At 43.9% G+C, this 27,063-nt stretch overlaps 1 protein-coding gene across 1 annotated transcript in view; it reads left to right on the top strand.

Annotated features, from left to right (window-relative positions):
* Positions 1-27,063, top strand: part of BRCA1 (BRCA1 DNA repair associated) — a 413,307-nt gene that overhangs the window by 245,206 nt on the left and 141,038 nt on the right. The window contains exon 16 of the mRNA XM_082271609.1: positions 25,929-26,016. Coding sequence (XP_082127735.1) covers positions 25,929-26,016 — 88 coding nt within the window. The remainder of the gene's footprint in view (positions 1-25,928; positions 26,017-27,063) is intronic.

The raw sequence follows: 27,063 nt of genomic DNA, 5'->3' as shown, positions 1-27,063 counted from the left end.
ACGCTTTCTGCACTATAATATAATATTGTTCTACTTAACTGGGAGTATTGAAGTTGGTGGTGTCCACGGTCTAGCTTTTGCACTGCAGTAGTGATTTAAATGTAATCATTGCAGTGCAGCAGTTTATGCCATTTTTCTATGTTTTGGGAAGCCTTTAATAAGTTATTATTTTTGAAACACTTTCTTTTTTACAGTTGTCTACTTCTAGGCCTCGTTTGTTCACAGTCACCCCCTGGTATAGACAGAGACGACGGTTTTGCTGCACATGTTCTGCGTGCACAAAAAAAAAAATGGTTCTCCTCTTTACTCTTCTCTATGTGTCCCAAGCCGAGACTCATCCCAAGGAATTTGCTTTGCATATTTTGGATGTGGTTTGTGCATTTCGGGTGTATCTGGCAGCTACGGAGGTCTTTCGGAGGTCAGGCTGGCTTTTTGTGGTTACTGACAGACCAAGGAAAGGGTTGGCTGCTTCATCGGCTACCATCCCCAGATGGATCAGACAGACGGTAACTCAGGCCTATTCTATTAAGTCAGGTTCCTCCTTTCCCTGCCACGAAGCATTCTACTCGAGCGATAAGTATTTCTTGGGCCTTCCGTCATCGAGCATCAGTATCGCAAGTTTGCAAGGCAGCCACTTGGTCGTCAGTGCATACATTCGCAAAATTCTACAAAATAGATACTTTGGCATCAGCGGATGCTTCTTTTTGCCGCAAGGTTTTGCAGGCTGCTGTTTAAGAGGGACTGTTCCCTCTTAAGGAGTGTTTTTCTTAAAAGTTTTTTTTTTTTTTTTTCAGATGGGGTTCCTTTGACCTGGTTTAGGGCTCTTATGTTTAGCCTCTAGTTATTTTTCCCACCCCCTCATTTTCCTTTTGGACATCAGAGTCACTTTGTTTGGGGAACACCGCTTATCTTAGAGGTTGGGAAATCCCTGTCTCTGCTCCCTAGGCCTCTCTTGTGTAATGTGTAAGTCACCCTGTGTCTATTAGGGGCACAGGGTGACCAAGAAAATGGACAGCTACCTAATGAACACTGAGAATATGGTTTGGATTACTTTAAATGGGACAGTAATATTTATCAACAATATCCCTCAAGAAATATAGTATATGAAGATTTAATCCCAATATACACTGTGAGACCCATAGCCTGCTGTAAACCGTTGCCATGTAGTGTTTGACTCCTAAATAAGCAAAGCATTGCTTAGATGTGGATTCCATGTACTTTAATGTAGGAGATAGACAGTCTGCTACTGTTATTGTCTAACAAGAAGTTCTTTGTTTCTTCGAAGAATAATGTGTAATGTACTTTGCTTCAGCCTTGTTGCCTGCAGTCTGGTCATCAAGGCTGGTTTAAGTGCTGAATTAATTAGCATGTTAATTATAACATTGTCTAGGTCTGGATTCTCTTTCACCTATTGTTTCTGTCCAGATGGCTGGTTAATTAGCTCAGGTTAATTAGGTTTCTATATATAATTTCATCTGCATATGATAATGTGATCAGGCTCACCTGACCTGGTGTGGTATATATTCTCTGCGAGTTTGTTCAAAAAACGTTTCCAGATCTTATACAAGCTATTATGGGCAAGACTTGTATATAAACGGCCATATTATCTGATATCTATGTTCAAGACTGGAGGAATTGCTATTCTGACTAAAGCACTTAAGCACTTAAGCACATTGTGGGTCGGTTCCATTACAGTTCATATCTATGCAGCGATGTGTTTATCGATGAACGAAAGAGAAAATTGGATTTTTCATTTATTCATTTACCGACACAGCTCCTGATTCTTCCTATCCATTGGGTTATACTGCCCCCTACAGGAGTAGGACACTAGGCAAGTAAAAGCTTGACTACGCCTATGGGCAGTCCTAGGGGGTATACACCCACTCTCAGCTATATTTGCCTAGTCAGGAGTAAGGCCCTAGTTCCTTGCTGGGATCTCTGGTCCTGGCAATTTTTTCATTTTAAATTGATTTTTTTTCCTTATTATTTTGTTCCTATGAGAACTACAATCAAGTACTGGACTGGGTGACCAACTGGATAATATAGATCTTTAGGGTCCCGCCAGCGAGCACGTGCAGACCGCAGTTCCACGCTAGGTGGACCACGACACGCTGGACGGGGCTGGCCTGTGAGTTAAACGTCTCGCGAGGACGCATACGAACTGGCTTCGACCTGAGTCGCAGTGTTTCCTTCTGGCCGACAGCACCCACATTACGATGGAGCGGTGTTCTGTCCGGAGCGTTGCCCAACCTGTTCCTGGTGTGGTAATTTGCTGTCCCCCCACTACCCCTGGAGGGTTTTGGGGTGGACGTGGGTCCCTGCCTGGGATGGTTGGACCACCGGGTTCCCCTCCCTTCCCCCCAGCCCCTCTAAAATTTCAATCACTGTGGGTCTTTCGCCCCCCCACTCCCCACAGGTGAGGTGATGATATGGCTTTGCCACATGCTCTTAAGGGGGTCTGGTTGGAGTTGCTGCTGCTGAGGCTGCTAACCGGGTTTTCCAGGTGCGCAACAAACTGTTGAGCAGGGTTTCGTGCCATCCTGGGGGTTGGTGACTAAAACAGGGATGTCCTCTGGGCTCTCTGTGACGGTTGTTGGGCTGGGGGGAGCGGATGTTCTTACCACCTGCGGGTACGCGCCTCACGCGGTCGGATCCGTCCTCCCCTGAGTTTTAGGTTTTCGAGTCGAGCTCAGTATATAGCGACACTACTGGGTCTGCGTCCACGCACCCTGAGTGCTCAGATAGTGAGGATGATTCCTCTGCTCCTTTACCCATGCTTAAATAGGCGCTGGTGGATGCATGGTTTGTGTCAGTGTGTGAAACTTTGAAAATGGAGGTTTCGGCTAATGCTGTGTCAGAGGCAGCGGTTCCTGTTGGCACCCCCAGGCCCTCCAAAGCGGCGAGGGTGTTCCTCTTTCTGCTTACCTTGACAACATTGTCACAAACAGTGGGGTTGTCCAAAAAGCAGTGGATGCTAGGTGTTTTATGCTTGCATTATCCTTATGTGGATTTACTGCGTAAAAGGTCCCACCTGTAGGGGACTCGTCGGTTTCCAGGTCAAATTGAGTTACCTTCATCCCGGTTGAGGAGTTCCCGACCTTTGCAGGTCCAGCGCATAGGGTGGATGCTCTTTCCCGCCATATTCGTGCTGTGGCTGGTTCAGCAATTAGGCCCCATTGTAAAGCCTGAATGTGTCCACGATTATAATTAGTTCAGGGGGGTGGATTTAAGTGACCAGATGCTACAACCATATTTATCTACCCGAAAGTCCCGTTACTGGTATAAAAAAAAGCTGCATTGCATCTCTTTCATATGGCCATGTATAATTCATATGTCTGCTATCAGAAGTCAACAGAAAGCCAACCCATCACCTACCTCAAATATATTGAAGATATCGTCACTGTTCTGATTTACAATCAGTGACCCGCCCCAGGAAGCATAGTGTGGGTCGACTTCATGAGCAACATTTTCCCTAGACCATCCCCCCCACCCCTACCCCCCACAGAATCAGGAAGAAGACGCCAAAAGAAATGTGTGTGCAGCAGAGGAGGAGTTAAAAGAGACACTAGTTGGGCTGTAGGGCGCATGCGCTTGTATTTGTAGCCACGATTAGTGGTGGGATTAGTAGGTTTAAAATAGTGTTCGGGAGTTTGGCTTGATGATGGCGGAGTAAGAAGGTGATCTTGGGAGCTCTGCACAGCATGGGTCAACAACACATACCTGAAGCCTTACCACCCGCTCCTAAGCCCATGCCAGGAGACCGGAGAAAGACACTGCCTCCTGGAGAGACTCGGAGCTCCGAAATGACCCACTATTTCCCCCGCCAACACCCAGTGTCTTCTCCTGTGGCCTCCTCCAAGATAGCGCCGATGCGATCCAGCTCCGCCAGCTCTGCTACACTTAAAAAGCTCACACAGCAGCATGCAGATGCCTCCACAGTACAGTCTTGGTCAGCTTCACCGATCCAGTCCCCGGAGCTCCTGCAAGTAATGACTCAGACCTCCTCTGACTCTACCCAGGGCCTAGATCACTGCCATGAATGCACGATCAGAGAATTAATGGTTGGCATCCCTACTAATCAAGACTTACAGGGCATGGCCACCTCCATTGTTATCGCGCTCTCCAAGGAGCTGCATGACATTCGCCAACAAGTAGACACAGTGGAGGAGAGAGTGACGGACCTAGAGGCTACCTCCACATCCACTGAAACACAGCTGTCGGCTTTAGAAGCTGACCAACAAGCCCCCTGCAGACACTTCATAGACGTTCAGCTACGGCCGGATGATGGTAAAAATCGTGATTGCCGGCACAATCTGCGCCTTAGTGGGATCCCCAAGGCTACTATGAGAGCAGATCTGCGCTCCACAGTGACTGCCATCTTGAACCAGCTATTGGGAAAACCACCTACTGCTAAGCAGAAGTTGGACCATGTCCATCGGGTGCAGGGCCCACGCACCTCTCCATCCCTCAGGCAGTCTCCAACTCTATTTTTCCCCGTGACGTTCTCTGTAGGGTCCACTTCTTTACCGTGAAGGAGGAAATCTTACTTCAAGCCTGGGCCAAAGGGGCCCTTAACTTTGATGGAGCCCTGATCTGTGTCTTTCCAGATAGACCAGGGCCATGAGAGGGATGCTCCTTCTTCTACTGGAGGTAATACGATCAGCAGAGGCCACTTATTGATGGGGGTCACACATTCCAATTGTTTGTACAAAACCGGGGGACAGAATTCTATCTACAAACCCCAGACCAGCTACCTGCCTTAATCAGTTTCCTGGACAAACCTGCAGTGGAAGTTCCCAATTGGTTTGACTTTCTGCTACATCCTGAGGCCTTCATCATCTCTATACCAAGACCTCAACAGATCCATCACTCGCGAGCTTCTTCCCTCCGTCCACTTCACCTTACTGGCTGATCCGCCTGTTTATTTACAGTTTTTGATATAGGTTTACTTCCTCTAAGTCTGCTAACAGTATATTCTACTGCTCGGCTGCTGGCTGCGGCACCCCTGGGTCCCTAACTGATATCTTCTCTGTGTCTTTACACTATACCCACTTCTGGCTTGTGGGGCCTGGGTGTGCGGCAGCTACTGGCATGGGCCGGGCTGTCCACTTGCCCTCCTCGGCCTCTGAGTGGGGTGGTCGCGGGCAATCAGTGCTCGCATTGGATGGTCTGGGAGTGCTCTCCAGTTGCGTTATATTGCTACTTATGCTGGCGGAGCCACGGGTTTCTCTTCCATTTATTGTTGCAGGGGGGTATCTCTTTACCTTGTTTTGATGGGGCCCCGTCATCTTTGATTTCCTTGTTGTTTGTATGCGGTTGCTTGCTCTTACCAATCTAATGACCCAAGATCTATGCATCTCCACCCTAGACCTCTATGCTTCTCAACCACCCCCCCTGCCAGGGTGGTTCCCTGCCCAGGTACCTTGAGTGCCCAGATTGGGACCCAAGTGTTTTGTGCCTTTTATATACTACTCCTCTCTCATTCCCTATCCATTTTCATACCTTTCTTTCGTTTTCCCCTCTCCTATTCTCATTCCATACCTGATCTGTACCTCTCTCACCTGAGACAGACCCACATCTTCCTTCCTGTTGACCTCCTTCTGGTCCAACTTGGTCGTGGTCCTCCATGGGTTTCCTGAAGATCACCTCCCTCAACATGCAAGGTCTGAATGTCCCTGAGAAGCTTTCCAGATTGCTCTCTGATCTACTTGGGTCCTGCTTTTCCGTAGCGTTTCTTTAAGAAACGCATTTAAGGAGTAATAACATCCCTAGATTGACAAACGGAGACTTCCAGTTGGTATATCATAGTCCCTCACCCATCAGTAAATATAAGGTGGTTAGTATTCTGGTTGTCAAATTGATTCCGTGGTCCCTCAATGAGGTGTGGCTGGATACGCAGGCTCGTTTTCTTTTGGTCAAGGGGAAAATTCAAGATACTCAGGTGACCTTTGCCAATTTGTACTTCCCTAACGTTAACTAATTCCAGTTCCTCCGGGACACTCCTCGAATTTACAGACGGGCGCCTAATTTTTTTTTTGGGGGGGGGGCCTAAATTTTGCAATGGATCTCTTACTAGACATATCACGCGTTGCTTCCCACCTTCCATACTCGCGCTTGAAGCGCCTTAAGAGCGACTTACAACTTTTACATTTTATAGATCCCTGGAGGCTACTCTCAGTCCACCATACCTATTCTCCCCTAGATTATCTTTTGGTCACACATAAAGATCTCTCCAAAGTCATTTCTGCGAACATTGACGTTATCTCCTTTTCTGATCACGCCTCGATACATTTAACGCTCCGACTAAGTTCGCTCACTCGCAATCCCCGTTCTTGGAGGCTAAACGAGGTGCTTCTGCAACCAGCCGACTCGACCAAGGAGATACGGGATGCATTGGTGGAGTACTTCTCCATCAACCAGGACTCGATAGATTATTAATATTATTGGTAATCTGGGAAGCGCACAAGACAGTTGTTAGGGGTGCCCTGATGGGGGTCCCAGAATGGGATTGCGTCTTAAAAAGGAATGAACCAGACGTACTGACGGACTTTTGTTGCAATTACGTAGCTTTGAGTGCTCTCATAAGGCGATCCTCCTAGCAGGACCTCCTTAGGGTTCGCAAAGAACTTCGATCTCTACTTTTCCATAAATCAATACAGAAGCTAGCTTGGTCACGTTATGCCATGTATGAATTCTCTAACAAACCGTGCTCGTTATTGGCTCAGGCCCTACGTAAATCTTAGGCCCTCTCTAGACTGCTAGCCCAATCAACGATTGATAGCCTACGTCCCTCTTTCCCTTTCTGCTGGCCATCTAATGCCATCCATTATCTGGGAATTGATATAACACCAGACCCTGCCTTTATTTGGCTAATTTTGAACCCCTGCTTCTTCGAATTCAGACGGACCCTACTCCATTGGCACCAATTAACTTTGACTCTGTTTGGCCGATGTAGTGCCCTCAAGAAGACACTTTTACCTAGGATCCTCTACCTGATACAGGCTCTGCCTATTCTTCTGCCTACTTCTTTCTTCAAGCTAATCAACACCCTTTTTCAGACATTTATATAATCCCATCAAAAACCACGCTTACAACTTTGGATGCTTCACCTTCCTGAAAACCAGGGGTGAGAAGGCCTTCCGGATGTGCGGGCTTATTACAGAGCCACCCATCTCACCAGTATTGACTGGCACTGCCACTCTGAGGCTAAACATTGGGTTGCCATGGAAATGGAGGATTCGGGGGGCACGGCGAGAAGTTGGCCATGGATTGCCACTCGGTTGCCCAAAGCTCCCAGGGATCACCCTACCCTCGGTGGCACCCTAGCAATTTAAAGAGATGTCTTCCGCTGCTCCTTGGTTTCCCCCACCCCTTCCCCTATGGTTCCCATCCTGGTTAATCCGGAATTTGAACATCTCCAACACCCACAGTTTCTTCGGCTGCAGTCAGGTGACCATCTCCACCTTTGGCATTTCTTGGGGCCAGATGGCAAGGTGCTGACCTCTACTCTGGTCTCAGCTGTGAAACAACCTCCCCCCAACCCCTCCCCCGGATTTTCTGGGGGGGTCTGCAGCTCCGTTTTTTTCTGCATCGGTGCTTTCGCTCCCCAGGCATCACTCATCAACTCACGGAGTTTGAGACTTTGTGCCACAAAAGGGAATTGACTTGCCAAAGTCTCTCTACCAGCAATGCTGCCCTGACTCGTCCGGCGTCGGAGTCTATTCCCTCCTTTATCACGCAATGGGAATCCGACCTTGCCCTGCAATTATCTGACTCCCAAAGGGAGAAAATTCTACACCTTGCCCCAGAAATCATTCATAGCCTCTAAGGTACTGGAGACTAGTTACAAGTTCCTGACAAGATGGTACAGGGTGCCCGCAACCCTTCATCAAATCTTTCCACAGATTCCTGACACTTGCTGGCGACGCGGGGCTGGACGGAGCAAGATGCTACACATATTTTGGTAGTGCCCCAAACTTAGAACTTTTTGGCAAAAGGCAACTAGTACTATTAAACTCCTGACTAATGTAGATGTTTCAGACAACCCTGCAGGGCATGCTTGCTACACCTCACACAAATGTTTCAGACAACCTTGCAGGGCATGCTTGCTACACCTCACACAAAAACCTATCAAAAAATTAAAGTCCTCCCTAACTATTCAGCTTCCAAACATGGCTAAGTATGCATTCCCCTATGCTGGACGTCTGAACGCCCGCCCTCGATGTCCCTTTTTGTTTTCTAGGGTCACAAACTCAGGGACATGGAGGACCTTACGGCCACCTGGAGGGGTCCTTCGGCGAGACCTGGAGGCCATAGCAACACTTTGTCCTTACGGACAATTACCTCAAAGAGCTTCCACACCTTGGCTGATCCCTTCAAGGCATGTACTGTGTTCCTGGTAGAGCTGTACCGAACGGTTCCCGGCGAACTTCGAACGTTCGCGTTCGCCGCTGCGGGCGAACATATGCGATGTTCGGTCCGCCTCCTATACATCATCATTGAGGCAAACTTTGACCCTGAACATCACAGTCAGCAGACACATTCCAGGCCAATCAGCATACCTCCCTCCCACCTCCTATAAATAAGCAAGGGCAGCATCCATTTTAGATCATTTCTGTGTTACTGAGAGCAGGGAAAGTGCTGCTGCTGCTGTTATAGCTAGGGTCAGTTAGTCAGTGTTCCCGGTCTTGTTAGCCAGTGTTCTTGGTACACTCCTGCTGTAAGGACAGCACCCCAAAAAGCCCTTCCTAGGGCTGGTATTTGAGGGTTTTTTTGGATATATATATAATATATATATCTATTGTCCCCAAAAAGCCCTTTTGAGGGCTGGTATTTGTGTAATTTTTTTTGTTCTGTGATAGATATATATATATATATATATATATATATATATATATATATATATATATATATATATTGTCCCCAAAAGCCCCTTTGAGGGCTGGTATTTGAGTATTTTTTTAATATATATATATATATGTAGCATGTCCAGAACCAGAAAAAAAAGATCATATAGGTGTAAAAGGGGTTCCCACCATCCCTGCTCTACTGAAAAATTATCTTTTTCTGGTTCTGGACATGCTACAGAGCTGAAACTTCACAGGTTCACTTTTTAGACCCCCTAGACACTAAATCACACAAAAAAAGTTCTTAAAAATTGTCATTTTTGATAGAGAGCCAATTGTTGTAAAAAAAAAAAACTTAACAAAAAAAAATTTCTTTGGATTTATTGTCTGGGGGGGGGGGGGGGGGTCTAAAAAGTGTACCTGTGAAGTTTCAGCTCTGCAGCATGTCCAGAACCAGGAAAAAAAGATCATATAGGTGTAAAAGGGGTTCCCACCATCCCTGCTCTACTGAAAAATTATCTTTTTTTCTCGTTCTGGACATGCTACAGAGCTGAAACTTCACAGGTTCACCTTTTAGACCCCCTAGACACTAAATCACACAAAAAAAATTCTTAAAAATTGTCATTTTTGATAGAGAGCCAATTATTGAAAAAAAAAAAAAAACTTAACAAAAAAAAATTTCTTTGGATTTATTGTCTGGGGGGTCTAAAAAGTGTACCTGTGAAGTTTCAGCTCTGTAGCATGTCCAGAACCAGAAAAAAATAGAATCAGGGTTAGGGCTAGGGTTAGGGTCAGGGCTAAGGTTAGGGTTATTTTTAGTGCTTAGGGTTAGAGTTAGAGGGGTAGGGGTAGGGCTACTAACTCTAACCCTAAGTATCTCACCGTAACCCTAACCCTAGCCCCTAACACTAAACCTAACCCTAACCCTCTAACCCTAACCTTAACCCTAACCTTAACCCTAACCCTCTAAGCCTAGCCATAAAAATAACCCTAACCCTAGCCCTAACCCTAACCCTAGCCCTAATTCATATTTTTTTCTGGTTCCGGACATGCTACAGAGCTGAAACTTCACAGGTACACTTTTTAGACCCCCCAGATGCTAAATCCAAAGAAATTTTTTATTTTTATTTTTTTTTTAATTTTTCCAATAATTGGCTCTCTATCAAAAAATTAAAATTTTTAAGAACTTTTTTTTGTGTGATCCCTCTCCGGCATGCCACAGTCCAGGTGTTTGTCCCCTTGAAACAACTTTTCCATTACTATTGTGGCCAGAAAGAGTCCCTGTGGGTTTTAAAATTCGCCTGCCTATTAAAGTCTATGGCAGTTCGCAATGTTCGCCGGTTCGCGAACATTCGCCGATGTTCGCGTTCGCCGTTCGCGAACAGCGAATTTTATGTTCGCGACATCACTAGTTCCTGGGCGAGAGAGAAACTCTCTTGCTCTATTTTTCTGCTCATACACCACCCCTATCTCCTTTCCTGTTGATCTTTTAGCTATCTCTCCACCTTTGATCTTCTTATCCTTCTTTTTCCGCCCTGTCTCCCTTTCTCTCTCCTCCTCTTTTTTCCCCTGATGTATATTACACGGTTTAATCCTAAAACTATCCCCGCAGCTTCTTTGGTTACACCGACCACCAGGACCCTTGTGACCTTGGTCTTTTTATTTGATATACTTTAATGGTTTTACGTTACTACGGTGAGCATTGTTATTGAGGCTGTGACACTTAGTTATCTTTACCTGTACTTCGTTAGCATTGTCAACGGAGGCCCAGCATGCAAACTTTTTCTATTATCAGTGACTTACCAAATTGAACTGCCATTTTGGTTTTGATGTCCGATGTATCGTTAACATTCCTACATGTTGATATTTTGCCTCACCGTTGTTTTTCTTTATGTATTGCATATTTTTTGACTAAATAAACAGAGAATTACAAAAAAGAAGAGACACAAGTTATCATTGTCCCCAATGTCCCTCCCAACCTGGCCTATGCATCAGACAATGCTTCAGAATTTATCACGCATCCGTAAGATATTATTTCCCCTTATTTTTAACAGATTGCCGATTCCCTGTTTCAAATACCCGTGCGGACCATTTGCCTGCTACCATGTTTCTACCTTCCACGTTAACTGACCCTGGCCTGTTTACCTACGATGCATTTGCCTGCCATTTTAAACCACGTTTCTGACTTTCACGTGCACCGACCTCCGCCTGTTTACATACAATACTCTTGCCAGCCGTTTTAAACCAGGTTTCTGACTTTCAGGTGCACCGACTTCGGCCTGTTAATCTACCACACTTTTTGCCCGCCACCTGGACTGATCTTTTGCCCTTCTACTTTAGTACACAGGGGTCTCACATATGTGAGGGGCTTCAGGATAGTGTTCTGAGTAGAGAAAAACAGTTTTTGGTTTTCTATGTTCCCAGAACAGGGTCTGGAGTCCGGAGGCTTCAAAGAGATTTGGGTGGAAGAAGCCTCTACCCCTGTTCCCATTCTTTACTAACAGAGGCCCTAAGCTTGATGGTCCTCCCTGCTGCCTGGACCAATACTTTGACTTTGCTGACTGTATCTCTGCCTGCTGCATGTACTGACTATGGACAAGATTCCTGCCTGCTGCCTAGACCATTACTTTTGCTGTCGCTGACCACATCCCTGCCTGCTACCTGGATGCTCTCCTCTGTGGACCACTGCACTACTAACACCACAGATACACTTTTGTTTACCCTTTGCTCAACAGAAAGTATTTTGGGGTGTAATTGATATGTACGTGGTGTGTGTTAGAAATATGAAGGGCCTTTCAAAAATGCAATAGGTTGTCAGGAAATTAAATGTATAATTTATTCTCCTTGAACGTCTGAAGGTGACTACTTGGATGTTCTGTCTCTGTATATGGCCAGGCTGTGTAAATGTCTCACACATGTGATATCACCATACTCAGGAGGAGTAGCAGAATGTATTTTGGGGTACAATTTTTGCTAAGCACATGCTATATGATAGAAATATCATATAAATTGACAACTTTGTGTAAAAAAAAAAAAAAAAAAAAAAAATACATTTTCATTTTCTTTCCACGTTTTCCAAAAACTTGTGGAAAGAAATTACATGTTCAAAAGACTCCCAATGCCTCATAGAATATACGTTGAGGTGTTTGCTTTTCAAAATAGGGTAATTTTTGGGAGTTTCCATTGTCCTGGTGCTGCAGGGCCTTCAAAAGTGCGGTAGGTCGTCATGAAATTATGTGTGTAATTTATGCTTCTAGAACGCCTCGAGGTGCTACTTGGATGTTGGGCCCCTGTATGTGGACAGGCTGTGTAAAAGTCTCATGCATGTGGTATCGCTATACTCAGAAGGAGTAGTAGAATGTATTTTGGGGTGTTATTGCAAGTATGCATATGCTGTGTGGGGGGAAATAACTTGTTAATATGACAGTTTGTGTAAAATATTTAATTTTCCCAAGAATTGTGGGGAAAATATTACAACTTCAAAAAACTTACCATGCCTCCTACTAAATACCTTGGATTGTCTACTTTCCAAAAAGGGGTCATTTGGGTGGTATTTCTACTGTCCTGACATTTCAGGGCCTCAATAATTGAGATAGGCAGTCAGTACATTAGGTGTGATCAATTTTCTATGATTGGCACGTAACTTGTAGTCTCTAATTTTCACACAGACTAAATATTATACACTAATTTGGGCTATTTTTACCAAAGATATGTAGCAGTATAACTTTTGGCCCAAATTTTGAAGAAAAATTACTTATTGGCAAAATTTTATAACGTAAACTAAAAAAAGTGTTTTTTCAAAATTTTTGCTCTTTTTTCACTTCTTTCGCAAAAAATAAAAAACCCAGCAGTGATTAAATACCACCAAAAGAAAGCTCTATTTTGTTTGGGTACAGTGTAGCATGACTGAGCAATTGTCATTCAAAGTGTGAGAGCAAAGAAAGCTAAAAATTGGTCTGGGCAGGAAGGGGGTAAAAGTGCCCTGTATTGAAGTAGTAATCAAGTTGTTTTTTTTCAAAAGGGAGGAGAAACTGGAAATTGTTTAAAAAGGAGCCTAAAGTTCTTCCTGTGTAATTTTTCATAATTAGTGAAAAAAGAGAGTGAATATATTGCGCTCAAACACTTAAAACACAACCAAAAAAGTGCTTGTGTGCATAAACATATAAATAAATAAATATAAATACTAGTAAATGTATATGTATAGATAAATAAATATGATGTGAAAAAGTCCTTAGTGAAATAAATCAACAGTCCTTAAAGTGCCCAGTGCAATACGGATCTCTCAGCAATGACTGAATATCACTCTAGCTTCAAGTGAGGGACCTCCACCATAGGGACTTTCTCCACCCAGTGCTCAGGGTAAATACTTCTTACCGAAGCTGGTGGACCCCTTAATTACAGGGGGTCTGAAACAGCATATATGGTCCACAAATGCCTCCAAGCTATCCTTCAGGTCCCTTTATATGGCTCAGCTCGCACAAGGAACTCCAAGTATTTCCAGGGTGGTATAGGGAAAAAGATAAGGAGACTCCGATAGTGTAGTATGTTCTGATATTGGGGTTTATTAATAGAAATGCACTTACTCAAACATCATAAACAGAATGCCTTCATGGGGTAAATGCAGCATGGGTTCGGTGTACGGGACGCTCCTCTGTTCCTGCGTATCACCAACCCGGAACTCCACGGTCTCACGTTCCCGACGCACGTTTCGTCAGACGCGCTGACGTCATCAGGGGATCAATTTTCACTATTTACGCGTATACACGTTTTTATTGCAGCTTGCACTATGGAAGAAATTCCTCACATATATAATTAATATTTGATTAATAATTTAACTAATTTATTATCGAATATCACCATTTGCGCAGTTTCTTTTGGGCTACCAATTTGTCATTTATAATTTTTCATAATTGACTGACTAAACAATTTAGAAAATATATTTAACTTTTTATTTTTTAAAATGGCCTGACAAAAAAACTCATGAAAGAATTCACTTTATATTTCCTTTAACTACTGCTAGTCCAGTATAAAGTTATAGTATTTATGGCTTTAGTAAGGTTTGCCTACCTTTTATAAATATAAGATTGACAGCATTGTATTTTCTCATCTTTCTCTTGGTGGCTTCATGTCGCCACTAATCAATAAGGTGCAGCTACAAAGCAGAAATGCAAGCAAATTTCTTTTGATTGTTCTGAGACTTTTGCGTCTAAAAATGACCTTTTGGCTTTTTCCTCACTTACGTACTTCTGAGCTTGCAAGATTCTGGGTTTTGGACACATGCCATCAACAAATCACATTCAATAATCCCTCCACCAGAGCTTTCAATTCTGCTTACTGTATAAATAATGTAGAACAGAATTTGATTACGCTAGAGATAAGAATTACTCTACATCTACTCTTTAGGACAGCAAACACATGTGAGAGAGAGAGGAACAGAAGAGTATTTACGTCCTCCCTACATACCACTGTTGTTTCCTGTGTCTTTTAACCACTTAAGCCCCGGAAGATTATACCCCCTTCCTGACCAGGGGGTATTTTACGATTCGGCACTGCGTGACTTTAACTGACAATTGTGCGGTCATGCAATGTGGTACCCAAACGAAATTTACGTCCTTTTTTTCCCACAAACAGAGCTTTCTTTTGGTGGTATTTGATCACCTCTGCGCTTTTTATTTTTTGCGATATTAATAAAAAAAGAGCGAAAATTTTGCAAAAAAAATGACATTTTCAACTTTGTCTTTTAAAAAATATCCAATATACTCAATTTATGTATTTTTTTTTTGGCCAAAATATATATAGCTACATGTCTTTGACAAAAAAAAATTCAATGAGCGTATTTTTATTGGTTTGCGCAAAAGTTATAGCGTCTACAAACTATGGTGTAAATACTGAAATTTACGCAGCTTTAATTTCTGACTGCCTATCTCATTTCATGAAGTGCTAAAATGGCAGGGCAGTACAAAACCCCCCCAAACTACCACTTTTTGGAAAGTAGACATCCTAAGGAATGTTCTGAGAGGCATGTTGAGCTCATTGAATATTTCATTTTTTTGTCACAGGTGTTTGAAAAATGACTAAAAAAATTATTATTTTTTTTTTTTACACAAAGTTGTCATTGAAATTATATATTGCTCACACATGCCATGCGTATATGTGTAATTACACCCCAAAATATATTCTGCTGCTTCTCCTGAGTACAGGGATACCACATATGTGAGACTTTTTGGGAGCCTAGCTGTGTACGGGACCCCGAAAACAAATCACCACCATCAGAATTTCAAAGGGCGTACATTTTTCATTGCATTTTCTCACTACCTCTAACTGTTTAGGAGGCCCTGAAATGTCAAGATACCACAAAACCCCCCCCCAAATGACTCCATTTTGGAAAGTAGACACCCCAAGCTGTTTGCTGAGAGGCATGGTGAGTCCATGGAATATTTTATATTTTACCACAAGTTTTGGGAAAAAAATGTTTTATTTATTTTTTTTACACAACGTTGTCACTAAAAGATAAAATTCTCACACATGACATGGGTATATGTGGAATGACACCTCAAAATACATTCTGCCACTTCTCCTGAGTATGGGGATGCCCCATGTGTGAGACTTTTTGGGAGCCTAGCTGTGTACAGGACCGCGAAAACCAATCAACACTCTCAGGTTTTCTAATGGCGTAAATTGTGCATGTCACCTCTGCACTACCTGTCACAGTTTCGGAGGCCCTAAAATTCCAAGATAGCACAGACCCCCCCCCAAATGACCCCATTTTGGAAAGTAGACACCCCAAGCTATTTGCTGAGAGGCATGGTGAGTCCATGGAATATTTTATATTTTGCCACAAGTTCCGGGAAATATATTATTATTATTTTTTTTTTTGTTTTTTTTTTTACACAAAGTTGTCAGTAAATTATATATTGCTCACACATGCCATGGGTATATGTGAAATGACACCCCAAAATACATTCTGCTGCTTCTCCTGAGTACAGGGATACCCCATGTGTGAGACTTTTTTGCAGTCTAGCCGAGTACAGGACCCTGAAAACCAGTCCCCACTTTCAGGCTTTCCAAGGGCGTAAATTGTTGATTTCACTCCTGACTACCTATCACAGTTTCGGAGGCCATGAAATGCCAAGACAGAACAACCCCCCCCCCCAAATGACCCTTTTTCGGAAAGTAGACACCCTAAGCTATTTGCAGAGAGGCATGTTGAGTGTTTTGCAGATCTCACTTTTTGTCACAAAGTTTTGGAAATTGAAAAAAGAGGAAAAAAAATGAATTTTCCTGTTTTTTCTTCATTTTCCAAAAAAAAATGAGAGATGCAAAATACTCACCATGCCTCTCAGCAAATAGATTGGAGTGTCTACTTTGCAAAATGGGGTCATTTGGGGGGGTTTTGTGCCATCTTGGCTTTTTATGGACTTCAAAAGTGTGATAGGTAGTAAGGAGTGAGATCAACAATTTACGCCCTTAGAAAGCCAGAAGGTGCAGATTGGTTTTCCGGGTCCTGTACGCGGCTAGACTGGCAAAAAGTCTCACACATGGGGTATCCCTGTACTCAGGAGAAGCAGCAGAATGTATTTTGGGGTGTCATTTCACATATTCCCATGGCATGCGTGAGCAATATATCATTTAGTGACAACTTTCTGTAAAAAAAACAACAACAAAAAAAAAATACGAATTTTCCCGAAACTTGTGGCAAAATATAAAATACTCCATGGACTCACCATACCTCTCAGAAAATAGCTTTGGGTGTCTACTTTTCAAAAAGGGGTCAATTGGGGGGTGTTTGAACTGTCCCGGCATTATATGCTCAATCTTATCCACACATCACCCACTCTTCTAACCACTTGAAAACCATGCTTTTTCTGTGCCTTTTTGTTTACATGAAAAAATATTTTTTTTTACTAGAAAATTACTTTGAACCCCCAAACATTATATATTTTTTTAAAGCAGAGGCCCTATAGAATAAAATGGTGGATGTTGCAAATTTTTTTGTCACACTGTATTTGTGTACAGATTTTCCAAACGCAATTTTTGCAAAAAAAATACATTTTTTTTTAATTTATTGCACAAATACACTATATAATTCCAATTTTTTTGCTAAAATTTAAAAGATGATCTTATGCCGAGTACATAGATACCAAACATGACATGCTTTAAAAATTGCATGTCTGCGCAGCGGCAACAAAGTACGTACATTTTTAAAAACCTTTAAAAGTCTCTACAGGTTACCACTTTAGACTTACAGAGGAGGTCTACTGCAAGAATTACTGCACTCGACCTGGCGTTCGCGGCAATACCTCACATGCATGCTGCAATTGTGGTTTACATATGACACTAGACCAAGGCTTGGGTGCGCCATTGCGCGCAAGCACGGGGGGAAAGGGGGGGGGATGGATTTTTTTTTTTTTTTTTTTTTTTTAATTTTGCTTTTTTATGTTATTTTGACACCTTTCCTTTAATTTTTTTTTTTTATCATTTTTATTGTTATCACAGTGAATTTAAATATCCCCTATGATAGCAATCTGTAGTGACAGGTAGGCATGTGACAATATCAAATTTCCATGCTGCGATTAATTGATTAGGGTTTGGTCACGGTATACGGTATTATCACGGTATTCAATTATTAAACTTAAATTATTAAATTTCTACCTCACTTGAATTTCATTGCTGAATTTAGGGACTTTGGTTCACTTTTGCACATAATTATGTAGTCAGTCAGTACAGACTCTGTGAACCAGGCCTAAAATAAGCCATCAAGCAGTGTCTGGCCTGCCTGGTGATGACTGGTCCTGGCGCTCTGATCCGATGGCCTGGTCATTAGGGGCTAAATCCTTGCGGCCCAGAAGTGGTTAAACCTGCAGGAGGACCAGTGTTTTTATTTGTAAATTACTTTTCACATGCTTTAGGCCTAGTTCACATGTATGCGGGTTGGCGGTTCACATGTATGCGGGTTGGCGGCCCACATTTGCACAGGCATAGCAGCCCATTGATTTGAATGGGCTGCTATGCCCTCATTTTACGCAGAAAAAAGGTGCATGCAGCATTTTAAAAAAATGCAGTGGCCTTTAAATCCATCCTACTTCTGCACCATGCGACTAGCCTGCAGTTCCTGCTCTGGCAAGCTTTCTGCGTTTTTAAATATATGGGCCCAGCATTTAAAAACACAGTTTGCGTGTGCAGGAACTGCAAGTAAGTCGCATGGTGCAAAAGCAGGATGGGGTTCACGGCCACTGCATTTTTTAAAATTCTGCATGCGGCTTTTTTCAGCTGAAAACGCAGGCATAGCAGCCCAACCCCATTCAAATCAATGGGCTGCTATCCCTATCCCTGTGCAAATATGGGCCGCCAACCCGCATACATGTGAACCAGGCCTAAAGCAATAGTAAAGTAATTTACAAATAAAAACACTGCTCCTCCTGCAGGTTTAACCACTTCTGGGCCGCAAGGATTTGCCCCCTTAATGACCAGGCCATTGGATCGGAGCGCCAGGACCAGTCATCAACAGGTAGGCCAGACACTGCTTGATGGCTATATAATAATGTAATGTGGGCTGCTATGCCTGTGCATCTATATATATATGCTGCTATGCCCGTGTATGTATTTCTATCTATCTATCTATATCTCTATCTATATCTCCATCTATATCTCTATCTCCATCTATCTATCTCTCCATCTATCTGTATATCTATCTCTCCATCTATCTGTATATCTATCTCTCCATCCATCTGTATATCTATCTCTCCATCCATCTGTATATCTATCTCTCCATCTATCTGTTTATCTATCTCTCCATCTATCTGTATATCTATCTCTCCATCTATCTGTTTATCTATCTCTCCATCTATCTGTTTATCTATCTCTCCATCTATCTGTTTATCTATCTCTCCATCTATCTGTATATCTATCTCTCCATCTATCTGTATATCTATCTCTCCATCTATCTGTATATCTATCTGTATATCTATCTCTCCATCTATCTGTATATCTATCTGTATATCTATCTCTCCATCTATCTGTATATCTATCTCTCCATCTATCTGTGTATCTGTCTCTCCATCTATCTGTATATCTATCTCTCCATCTATCTGTATATCTATCTCTCCATCTATCTGTATATCTATCTCTCCATCTATCTGTGTATCTGTCTCTCCATCTATCTGTATATCTATCTGTATATCTGTCTGTATATCTATCTGTATATCTGTCTCTCCATCTATCTGTATATCTGTCTCTCCATCTATCTGTATATCTGTCTCTCCATCTATCTGTATATCTGTCTCTCCATCTATCTGTATATCTATCTCTCCATCTATCTGTATATCTATCTCTCCATCTATCTGTCTATCTAGTGACAGTGTATGGTAAAATTACTTGCAGACACTTGTAGAAGGCAGGCACTGTGTCTCTCACTGTGTCTCTCTGAGCCCGGGAAGGAAGCATGTGGGTGTGTGCTGAGTGGGAGCTGTCTGATTGGTTACAGGGAGGAGCTAAGTCTCTCACTCTAGGATCATATTACCAGAGCTGTTTTCTATTGAGTGAGTGAACTGCTGAGTGAGGAATGAGTCATCCAAATGTATCAATTCACAAGTCAGACCAGGAGCAGAGAAACTCGGTATTTTAAAAATGCCACAATAACAATACCGTGGGTATGCAATACCGCGATATATCGAATTACCGAAAACCGGCATATGTCTAGTGACAGGTACTCTTTTTAAAAAAAAATTGGGGTCTTTTATACTCTAGATCTCTCCTCTGACCTTAACGCATCTGACCACACCAAAATTGGTGTGATAAAATACTTTCCCAATTTCCCAATGGCCCTGTTTATTTCTGGCGAAAAAGAAGTCATGAAATGCTCATAGCCTCCGGCATCTTAGGCCATAGAGATGATTGGAGCCATTCTAATCTCCAATTAGCTCTATGGTTAGATAATTGAACCACCGGCTGCACTCTCGGGTTAACCGGTGGGACAGGAGAGCCCGAGAAAAACCACGGAAGGCTGCGGAAGGCGGCGGTGGGGGGGGGAGGCCCCTCCCACTGCATGTAAAAGCAGTCTAGCGGCCAATTACCTGCTAGGATTGCTTTTACATGTAAGCCGACCGCTGGCTGTAAAAAACGATAACAAGATGATGCCTAAATCTGCAGGCATCATCCTGGTACAACCACTCAAAGTCCAGCAACGTACCAGTACATTGCTGGTCCTTGTTTGGCATATAGGTTTTTTTTTTTTTCATGCAGCCTGTGGGCTGAACGGAAAAAAAGAGAACCTATCAGAAATCAGCACAGGAATAATGCGTAGTATTACTCAACATTAACCGCCCAAACAACCACCCACTGAATTTAATGATGGGTATACACGACACTATCCACGTATACCAAAATAGGATTTTAACTGCAGTGCTGAAATCAGAAAATCACCACAGCTGCTATCAGCAAAGGTATCCATATATGCTGAGCGCAAACACTGTTTGTGTCAGAATACATAAAATCAATGCGTGGTAGCCGACAAGTACCTGCAAGAGAAACAGGTCACAAAAGAATGAAAAAACAAACAAAGTACATTAAAAAAAGTACAGTAGGAAGAGTAGAAGGACATATAAAATGACTGACACAACAACAGTTTTTGGATCTTCATCATTAACCGCCCAAACAACCACCCACTGAATTTAATGATGGGTATACACTAGGGCTGCACGATATTGGGGAAAAAAGAACATTGCGATATTTCGTTTTCACCGATAAATATTGCGATATTTCTCTTTGTTTAATGCATAAAAACAAAAGCTGAACACTTGGTGGAAACATTCAATCAAGAGAGCAACCAGACCCATCTTTTCAAAGGGGATGAAATAGAAAGAGTGAGGACTCACAGTTGTGGTAGGAGCGAGGTAGAAAAGTACAGCCCGACGTGACATCTGTCCTACGCTTTCCCTCTGCCGCCCTGGATGCGGAGCTAGTTCTCTTGAAGGAGCAGTGAGCGCGGCACAGCGAACCAATCACGTGGTAGCGGCATAGGGAACCAATCAGATGTGCAGGCACGCGTGATTGGTTAGCTGTGTAGCTGCTTACGGCGCGCTGCTCACCGCTGAACGTGTGGGACGGCTGCCAGCACTGCGAGTCCTCCTCCCCCCGACTTCTCTCTGCCTAATGGTAAATATCGCCTCTTCGGCGATATGAATATCGCCCACGCGCGCAGAACGATAGTCGATATCACATCGACTATCGTTCAGCCCTAGTATACACAACACTATCCACGTATACCAAAATAGGATTTTAACTGCAGTGCTGAAATCAGAAAATCACCACAGCTGCTATCAGCAAAGGTATCCATATATGAGTGCAAACGCTGTTTGTGTCAGAATATATAAAATCAATGCGTGGTAGCCGACGAGTACCTGCAAGAGAAGCAGGTCACAAAAGAATGAAAAAACAAACAAAGTACATTAAAAAAAGTACAGTAAGAAGAGTAGAAGGACATATAAAATTACTGACACAACAACAGTTTTTGGATCCTTTCATTTTTCTTTCTAACTGTTCCTTGATTTCTTGATTTGGGACTGCGATCTTCCAGCTTGGGTCTCTCAAAATGTCGATGGACATCCAACATCCTTTGAGACCCTGTGTTTGTGTGCCCTACACTGTGTCGTGCTGTACCCTACACTAATACTCCACTAGTGTATGGTAGCGCTCGAAACATTCCCCGATGCAGAGACCAGGTTGGTCAGGACATTTGGGACAATAATAGCGGGTGTCACGCCTAAATCCGCGCCTGCTACAGACACGACATCTTCTTTGGGGCCATCTTTGGGTAGGGGTACTCGGGAGGACATGTGAAAAATGCCTCTCATGCAGCCGGCTCACTGCATCTGGAAGGAGAAGTTGGGCAGGCATGCCTCCTGGGTACAGGTAGGCAAGGATGATCTCTTCCTGGAATTCCCGGAAAGATCCAGTTCGTCCTGACGCCCTGTATAGGACAAAGGCGTTCAGCATCGCCAATTGGAAAAGGTAAACAGACACTTTTTTGTACCAGCGTCTGGCTATACGGGCAACTAAATACGGCGCCAAAAGCTGGTCGTTAAGGTCCACCCCTCCCATGTTAAGGTTATATTCGTGGACACAGAGGGGTTTCTCCATAACGCCAGTTGCCGTAGTAATTTGGATCGTCGTGTCTGCGTGAAGGGAGGACAGAACATAAACATCCCGTGTATCCTTCCACTTCACCGCAAGCAATTTGTCCGTTTTCAAGCAGGCTCTCGCCCCCCGACTAAGACGGGAATCTACAAGCCGTTGGGGGAAGCCCCGGCGATTAGGTCGCACGGTGCCACATGCGCCAATTTGTAATTCGAGCAGGTGAATAAATAGTGGCACGCTTGTGTAAAAGTTGTCCACGTACAAATGGTACCCCTTTCCGGATAAGGGTGACACCAAGTCCCAAACAATCTTACCGCTACTCCCTATGTAGTCTGTGCAGTTGGGGGGCTCCACACAGCTATTTTTTTTCCCCTCCTAGACCCGGAAACTAACTATATAGCCTGTGGCCCTGTCACACAATTTATACAGTTTGACCCCGTACTTGGCACGCTTGCTGGGGAGGTACTGTTTCATAGCAAGGCGGCCAGTAAATTTAATCAGGGACTCGTCAACGCAGACAACTTGTTCGGGGGTAAACAAGGCTGCAAACCGCTGATTGAAGTGGTCTATGAGGGGCCGAATTTTGTGGAGCCGATCATATGCAGGGTCTCCCCGAGGACGACAGATTTCATTGTCGCTGAAATGCATAAATCGCAGAATTTGCTCATATCTCGCCCTGGACATGGAGGCAGAGTACATGCGCATATGGTGAAGTGGGCTAGTGGACCAATATAGCCGCAATTCACTTTAGTTTAGTTATGCCCATGTGGAGGGAAAGGCCCAGAAAGATTTTAAATTCGGAAACCGTTATAGGTTTCCAGCCGAATCGTCTGGCAAGGTGCGAATTTGGGTTGGCGGCGATGAATTGTTGTGCATATAAATTTGATTGATCCACAATAGATCTGAAAAGATCTTCCGTGAAGAACAGCTCATAAAAGTTCAGGGGCGTAAAACCAGCTGTCTCCACGTGGATTCCAGGTTGGGCAGTGAATGGGGGGAAGTACTGGCGCTATAGAATCAGTGGGTTGCCAATTGGGATATGCCAGCGCATCAGGGAGGGCACTATGGGCCTGTCTTCGAATACGCGGTGGCTGCGGGCCACTACTCGTGCTGGCCACCGCACCAGCTTCAATGCACTTAGGGGACTCGCCACGTCACCAGGTGATACTGCAGTGCTGGTTGTACTAGGTCCAGGGTGTACTAGGCCGCTGGCGCTATGAGCGGCTTTAGTAACCACACTCTGCTCCATACGAGCACCCTGCGATTCCTGCATCTCAACAACTCCAGAATGGGGTCGGGTACGCCTGGGTCTAACAGGGACCCATCTGTCGTCGGAGCTATCGGTCAGGGAGCCGCTGCTGTCATCTGGTTCGTATACTGACCCTGATTCTGCCAGTGAGGCTTCCCCATCGCTCTCACTTGACATGGTCATTATACTATGGTCATTTTGGTAACTAAATTTACCTGTACAGTGATGCGACTCACAGGTAATAAAAGCACCTGGTTGTCAAGTACTATTTCAAGCGCTACCAAAAAAACTGCTAATGCTAGCAGGGATCAGGCCTGACTCTGCTAACACAGCGGTTTTGTGTGTTGTGTTTTTTTGCAAGTGACCGTAATCTATTAATTACTACACTTGCCTGGGTGAAAGGGTTAAACGCAGGTGCTGGCAGGAATCAGTGCTGATTGTGCAAACACCGTGTTTTGGGAACCCTAAACTATGGGGGCGCTAGTATAGTTCTGATCAGATCAGATATTGATCTGTTCAAACACTATACTAGAAATGGAAGTGTATGTGCGTGCGTGCGTGTGTGTGTGTGTGGTAATCAAGGGGTTATTTCTAAACTATGCGCCGGGGATCTGGGGGGGGGGGGTGGCGGAGACCCTAAACCTCCTTTGGGATAGAAGCTAACTCGCTAGCGCAACCTCAAGTCACAATCACGCTAATACAAAATACAGTAAAAACAGTATATTATGTGTGTATTAGTGCTAATGTGACAGAGGGTGTAGGGGTTAACTGGATGTGATCAGGGGGTTAAATCTTTATTGGAAGGGGCTGGCGGGTATCCTACGGATAAAAGAAACGGTGGCAAGCGCTAAACCTGGTCACAAGTCACACTTATACGTGTATATAGAAAATGCTATATACTGTATACAGTGTGTTGTGGCAGGGGGTGTAGGGGTGATCAGGGGGTTAAATCTTTATTGCGCGGGTGGCGGGGACCCTAAACCTCCTTGGGACAGAAACGTAGTCGCCTGCGCTAATTCTGATCACAATCATACTAATACAAAAATACAAAAACACTGTATATTACGTTTGTATTAGTGCTGATGTGACAGAGGGTGTAGGGGTTAACTAGCGGTGATCAGGGGGGGATCAGGGCAGATCAAGTGGTTAAATCTTTATTTGGGAGGGGTGGCGGGTAATTCAAGTGGAAAAGGGGGGGGCCGCAAGCGCTACACCTGACCACAAATCACACTTATACGGGTATATAGCAAAATGCTATATACTGTATATGGTGTGTGTTATGGCAGGGGGTGTAGGGGTGATCAGGGGGGGGTCAGGGGGTTAAATCTTTATTGGGCGGGTGGCGGGGACCCTAAACCTTCTTGGGACAGAAACGTAGTCGCCTGCGCTAATTCTGATCACAATCACACTAATCCAAAAATACAGTATATTACGTTTGTATTAGTGCTGATGTGACAGAGGGTGTAGGGGTTAACGGCGGTGATCAGGGGGGGGGGGGTCAGGGGGGATCAGTGGGTTAAATCTTTATTAGGGGGGGGTGGGGGGTAATTTAAGTGGAAAAGGGGGGGTCGCAAGCGCTACACCTGACCACAAATCACACTTATACAGGTATATAGGTAAATGCTATATGCTGTATATAGTGTGTGTTGTGTCAGGGACTGTAGGGGTTAATCGGGGGGGGGGGGCGATCGGGGGTGAAATGTGCCTATCTACCTGTGTGTGGGTGTGCTTGGTGCAATACTCACAGTTAGATGTGCTCTCCTCTCACGCTGGATCCAAAAAGACCGTTGTGAGGGGAGGGCACATCTTCTCTAAGCCTGTGTTTACATTTCACAGGCTTAGAGTGCCATTTGATTGGGCAGGACCGATCAACCAGTCCAGGCCAAAAATGATTGGTTCTGAACCCAATCGAGCCATCGGCGGCGGCAGCGGGGGGGGGGGGGGGGCGCGGGAGCGCGCACAGGACCGGCGGGAAGTGCTGACGTAGCCCTACGTCAGTTTGCCTGGCCGGGGCTGAGTGCCGACGTAGATCGTCGTGCGCCGGTCGTAAAGTGGTTAAGGACATATTTGGAGTGATGTTTTGGAGTGCAGGGTCAGGTTAGCCTTTTTTCCCCTCTTTTTGACTAAACTAGCCTCTGCCCCTATTTAACCTTAGCTTGAATCTCCATAAGAAGTGACTAGAGTGGCAGGAGAGACTGAAAAGTTTTGACTACGGACTTCAGTACACCCTTTCTTTAAGGGTCCTGGTGTAAGACTTGTATTACTGGCTCCCCCAGGCCATTTATGCTGATGCCACAGATTGGTGTCAATAAATCGTCCATCCTTCAGCACTGCTCTGTACATATGTGGAGCTTGGTATAGGATGTGTGGTCATAACAAAATGGGACGAAGGCCTACGTTTTTTTGCTAAATTTAAAGAGGATTAGATTGTGATGTGTGTAATCCGCTTTATTGTAGAAGTCCTTGCAAGGTACAAACATTCATATATACAGTATGTGTGTTTTGGTTTGGCGTTTGCCTTTTTATAGTTTCTGCCTAGTTTTACTTAGGTGTGTGTTGTTTGTATGACTTGCAAGAACAATTGATTCTAATCTTCATGGCAATTATTGCTGTACATGATTCTCAATATTGTTTAAAGCTGCGTAAAGTATATTGGTGATATATAATTCAGGATGAAGAAATACTGTTTCTGCTTTCAGATGCTGGTCCAGAAATTTGCAAGGAAAACCCAGAGCATCTTCTCTTGTGAGGTGTCAGAATCAACCACTCATGTCATCATAAAAACAGGTGAAGTCAATAACAATACTGTATCGCCACATTCTTTGCAGAACTCATTGCCATTACACTGTGTTCAATAAATAGGATTTGATTTTGGTAAAATGTATATCAAGTGATAGGGATTTCAAGGGGTTATTGTACTGATCTGTCCAAAAGTTTCTTCTTGAATCTCTGCCTTGAAGACCCCTTTTTTTTGCCAAACGTGTTCAACCGATCATAACGATTTTCCTCTATCGTTCATTGATGGACGCAGTTCTCTCTGATTCATATCAGTAGGGTTTTACTGCCCCCTACAGGAGTAGGACACTAGGCAGAAAAAAGTTCTGGCTATGCCTATGGGCAGTCCCGGAGGGTACACCCTCTCACTTCCTGCATAGAATTTCAGTTTTAATCTGCCAGGTGCTGGCATCTGCAGATGCCTCTTTTGGCCGCAAAGTTGTTTTTGCTGGCTGCTGTCTGGAGGGCTTTTGGCCTTCCTTGACGGTGTTTATGGTTTGTTTCAGGTGGGTCTCATCTTTTGTTCTGCTGAGTCCTATTTGCCTGGTTGGCTATGTTTAGCCTTGGGGACTTGTTCTTTTCTGCTTTTCCCACCCCTCATTTAATGGCACTGCTTTGGGACGTCCCTACTGATATGAATCAGAGAACTGTGTCCGTCAATGAACGATAGAGAAAACTGGATTTTTTGACTTACCGTAAAATCCTTTTCTCTTAAGTTCATTGACGGACGCAGTACCCGCCCCTCTATTTTGAGTTGGGTTGGTGTTACTTTCTGACACTGCTTTGATACAAAACTGACATCCTATGCAGGAAGTGAGAGGGTGTACCCTCCAGGACTGCCCATAGGCGTAGCCAGAACTTTTTTCTGCCTAGTATCCTACTCCTGTAGGGGGCAGTATAACCCTACTGATATGAATCAGAGGGAACTGCGTCCATCAATGAACTTAATAGAAAAGGATTTCACAGTAAGTCAAAAATCCAGTTTCAATTTGAAGCTGAATTAGAAATGCACATATCCTTTTTCAGAGCTCATTGTGTTTTGATGTGGAATTTAGTAAT

The sequence above is a fragment of the Pelophylax lessonae genome (assembly GCF_965119305.1).
Source record: "Pelophylax lessonae genome assembly, chromosome: 11".
Lineage (NCBI taxonomy): Eukaryota > Metazoa > Chordata > Amphibia > Anura > Ranidae > Pelophylax > Pelophylax lessonae.
Note: the sequence above shows the minus strand (reverse complement) of the source record. Positions and strands in the feature narration are given on the sequence as shown.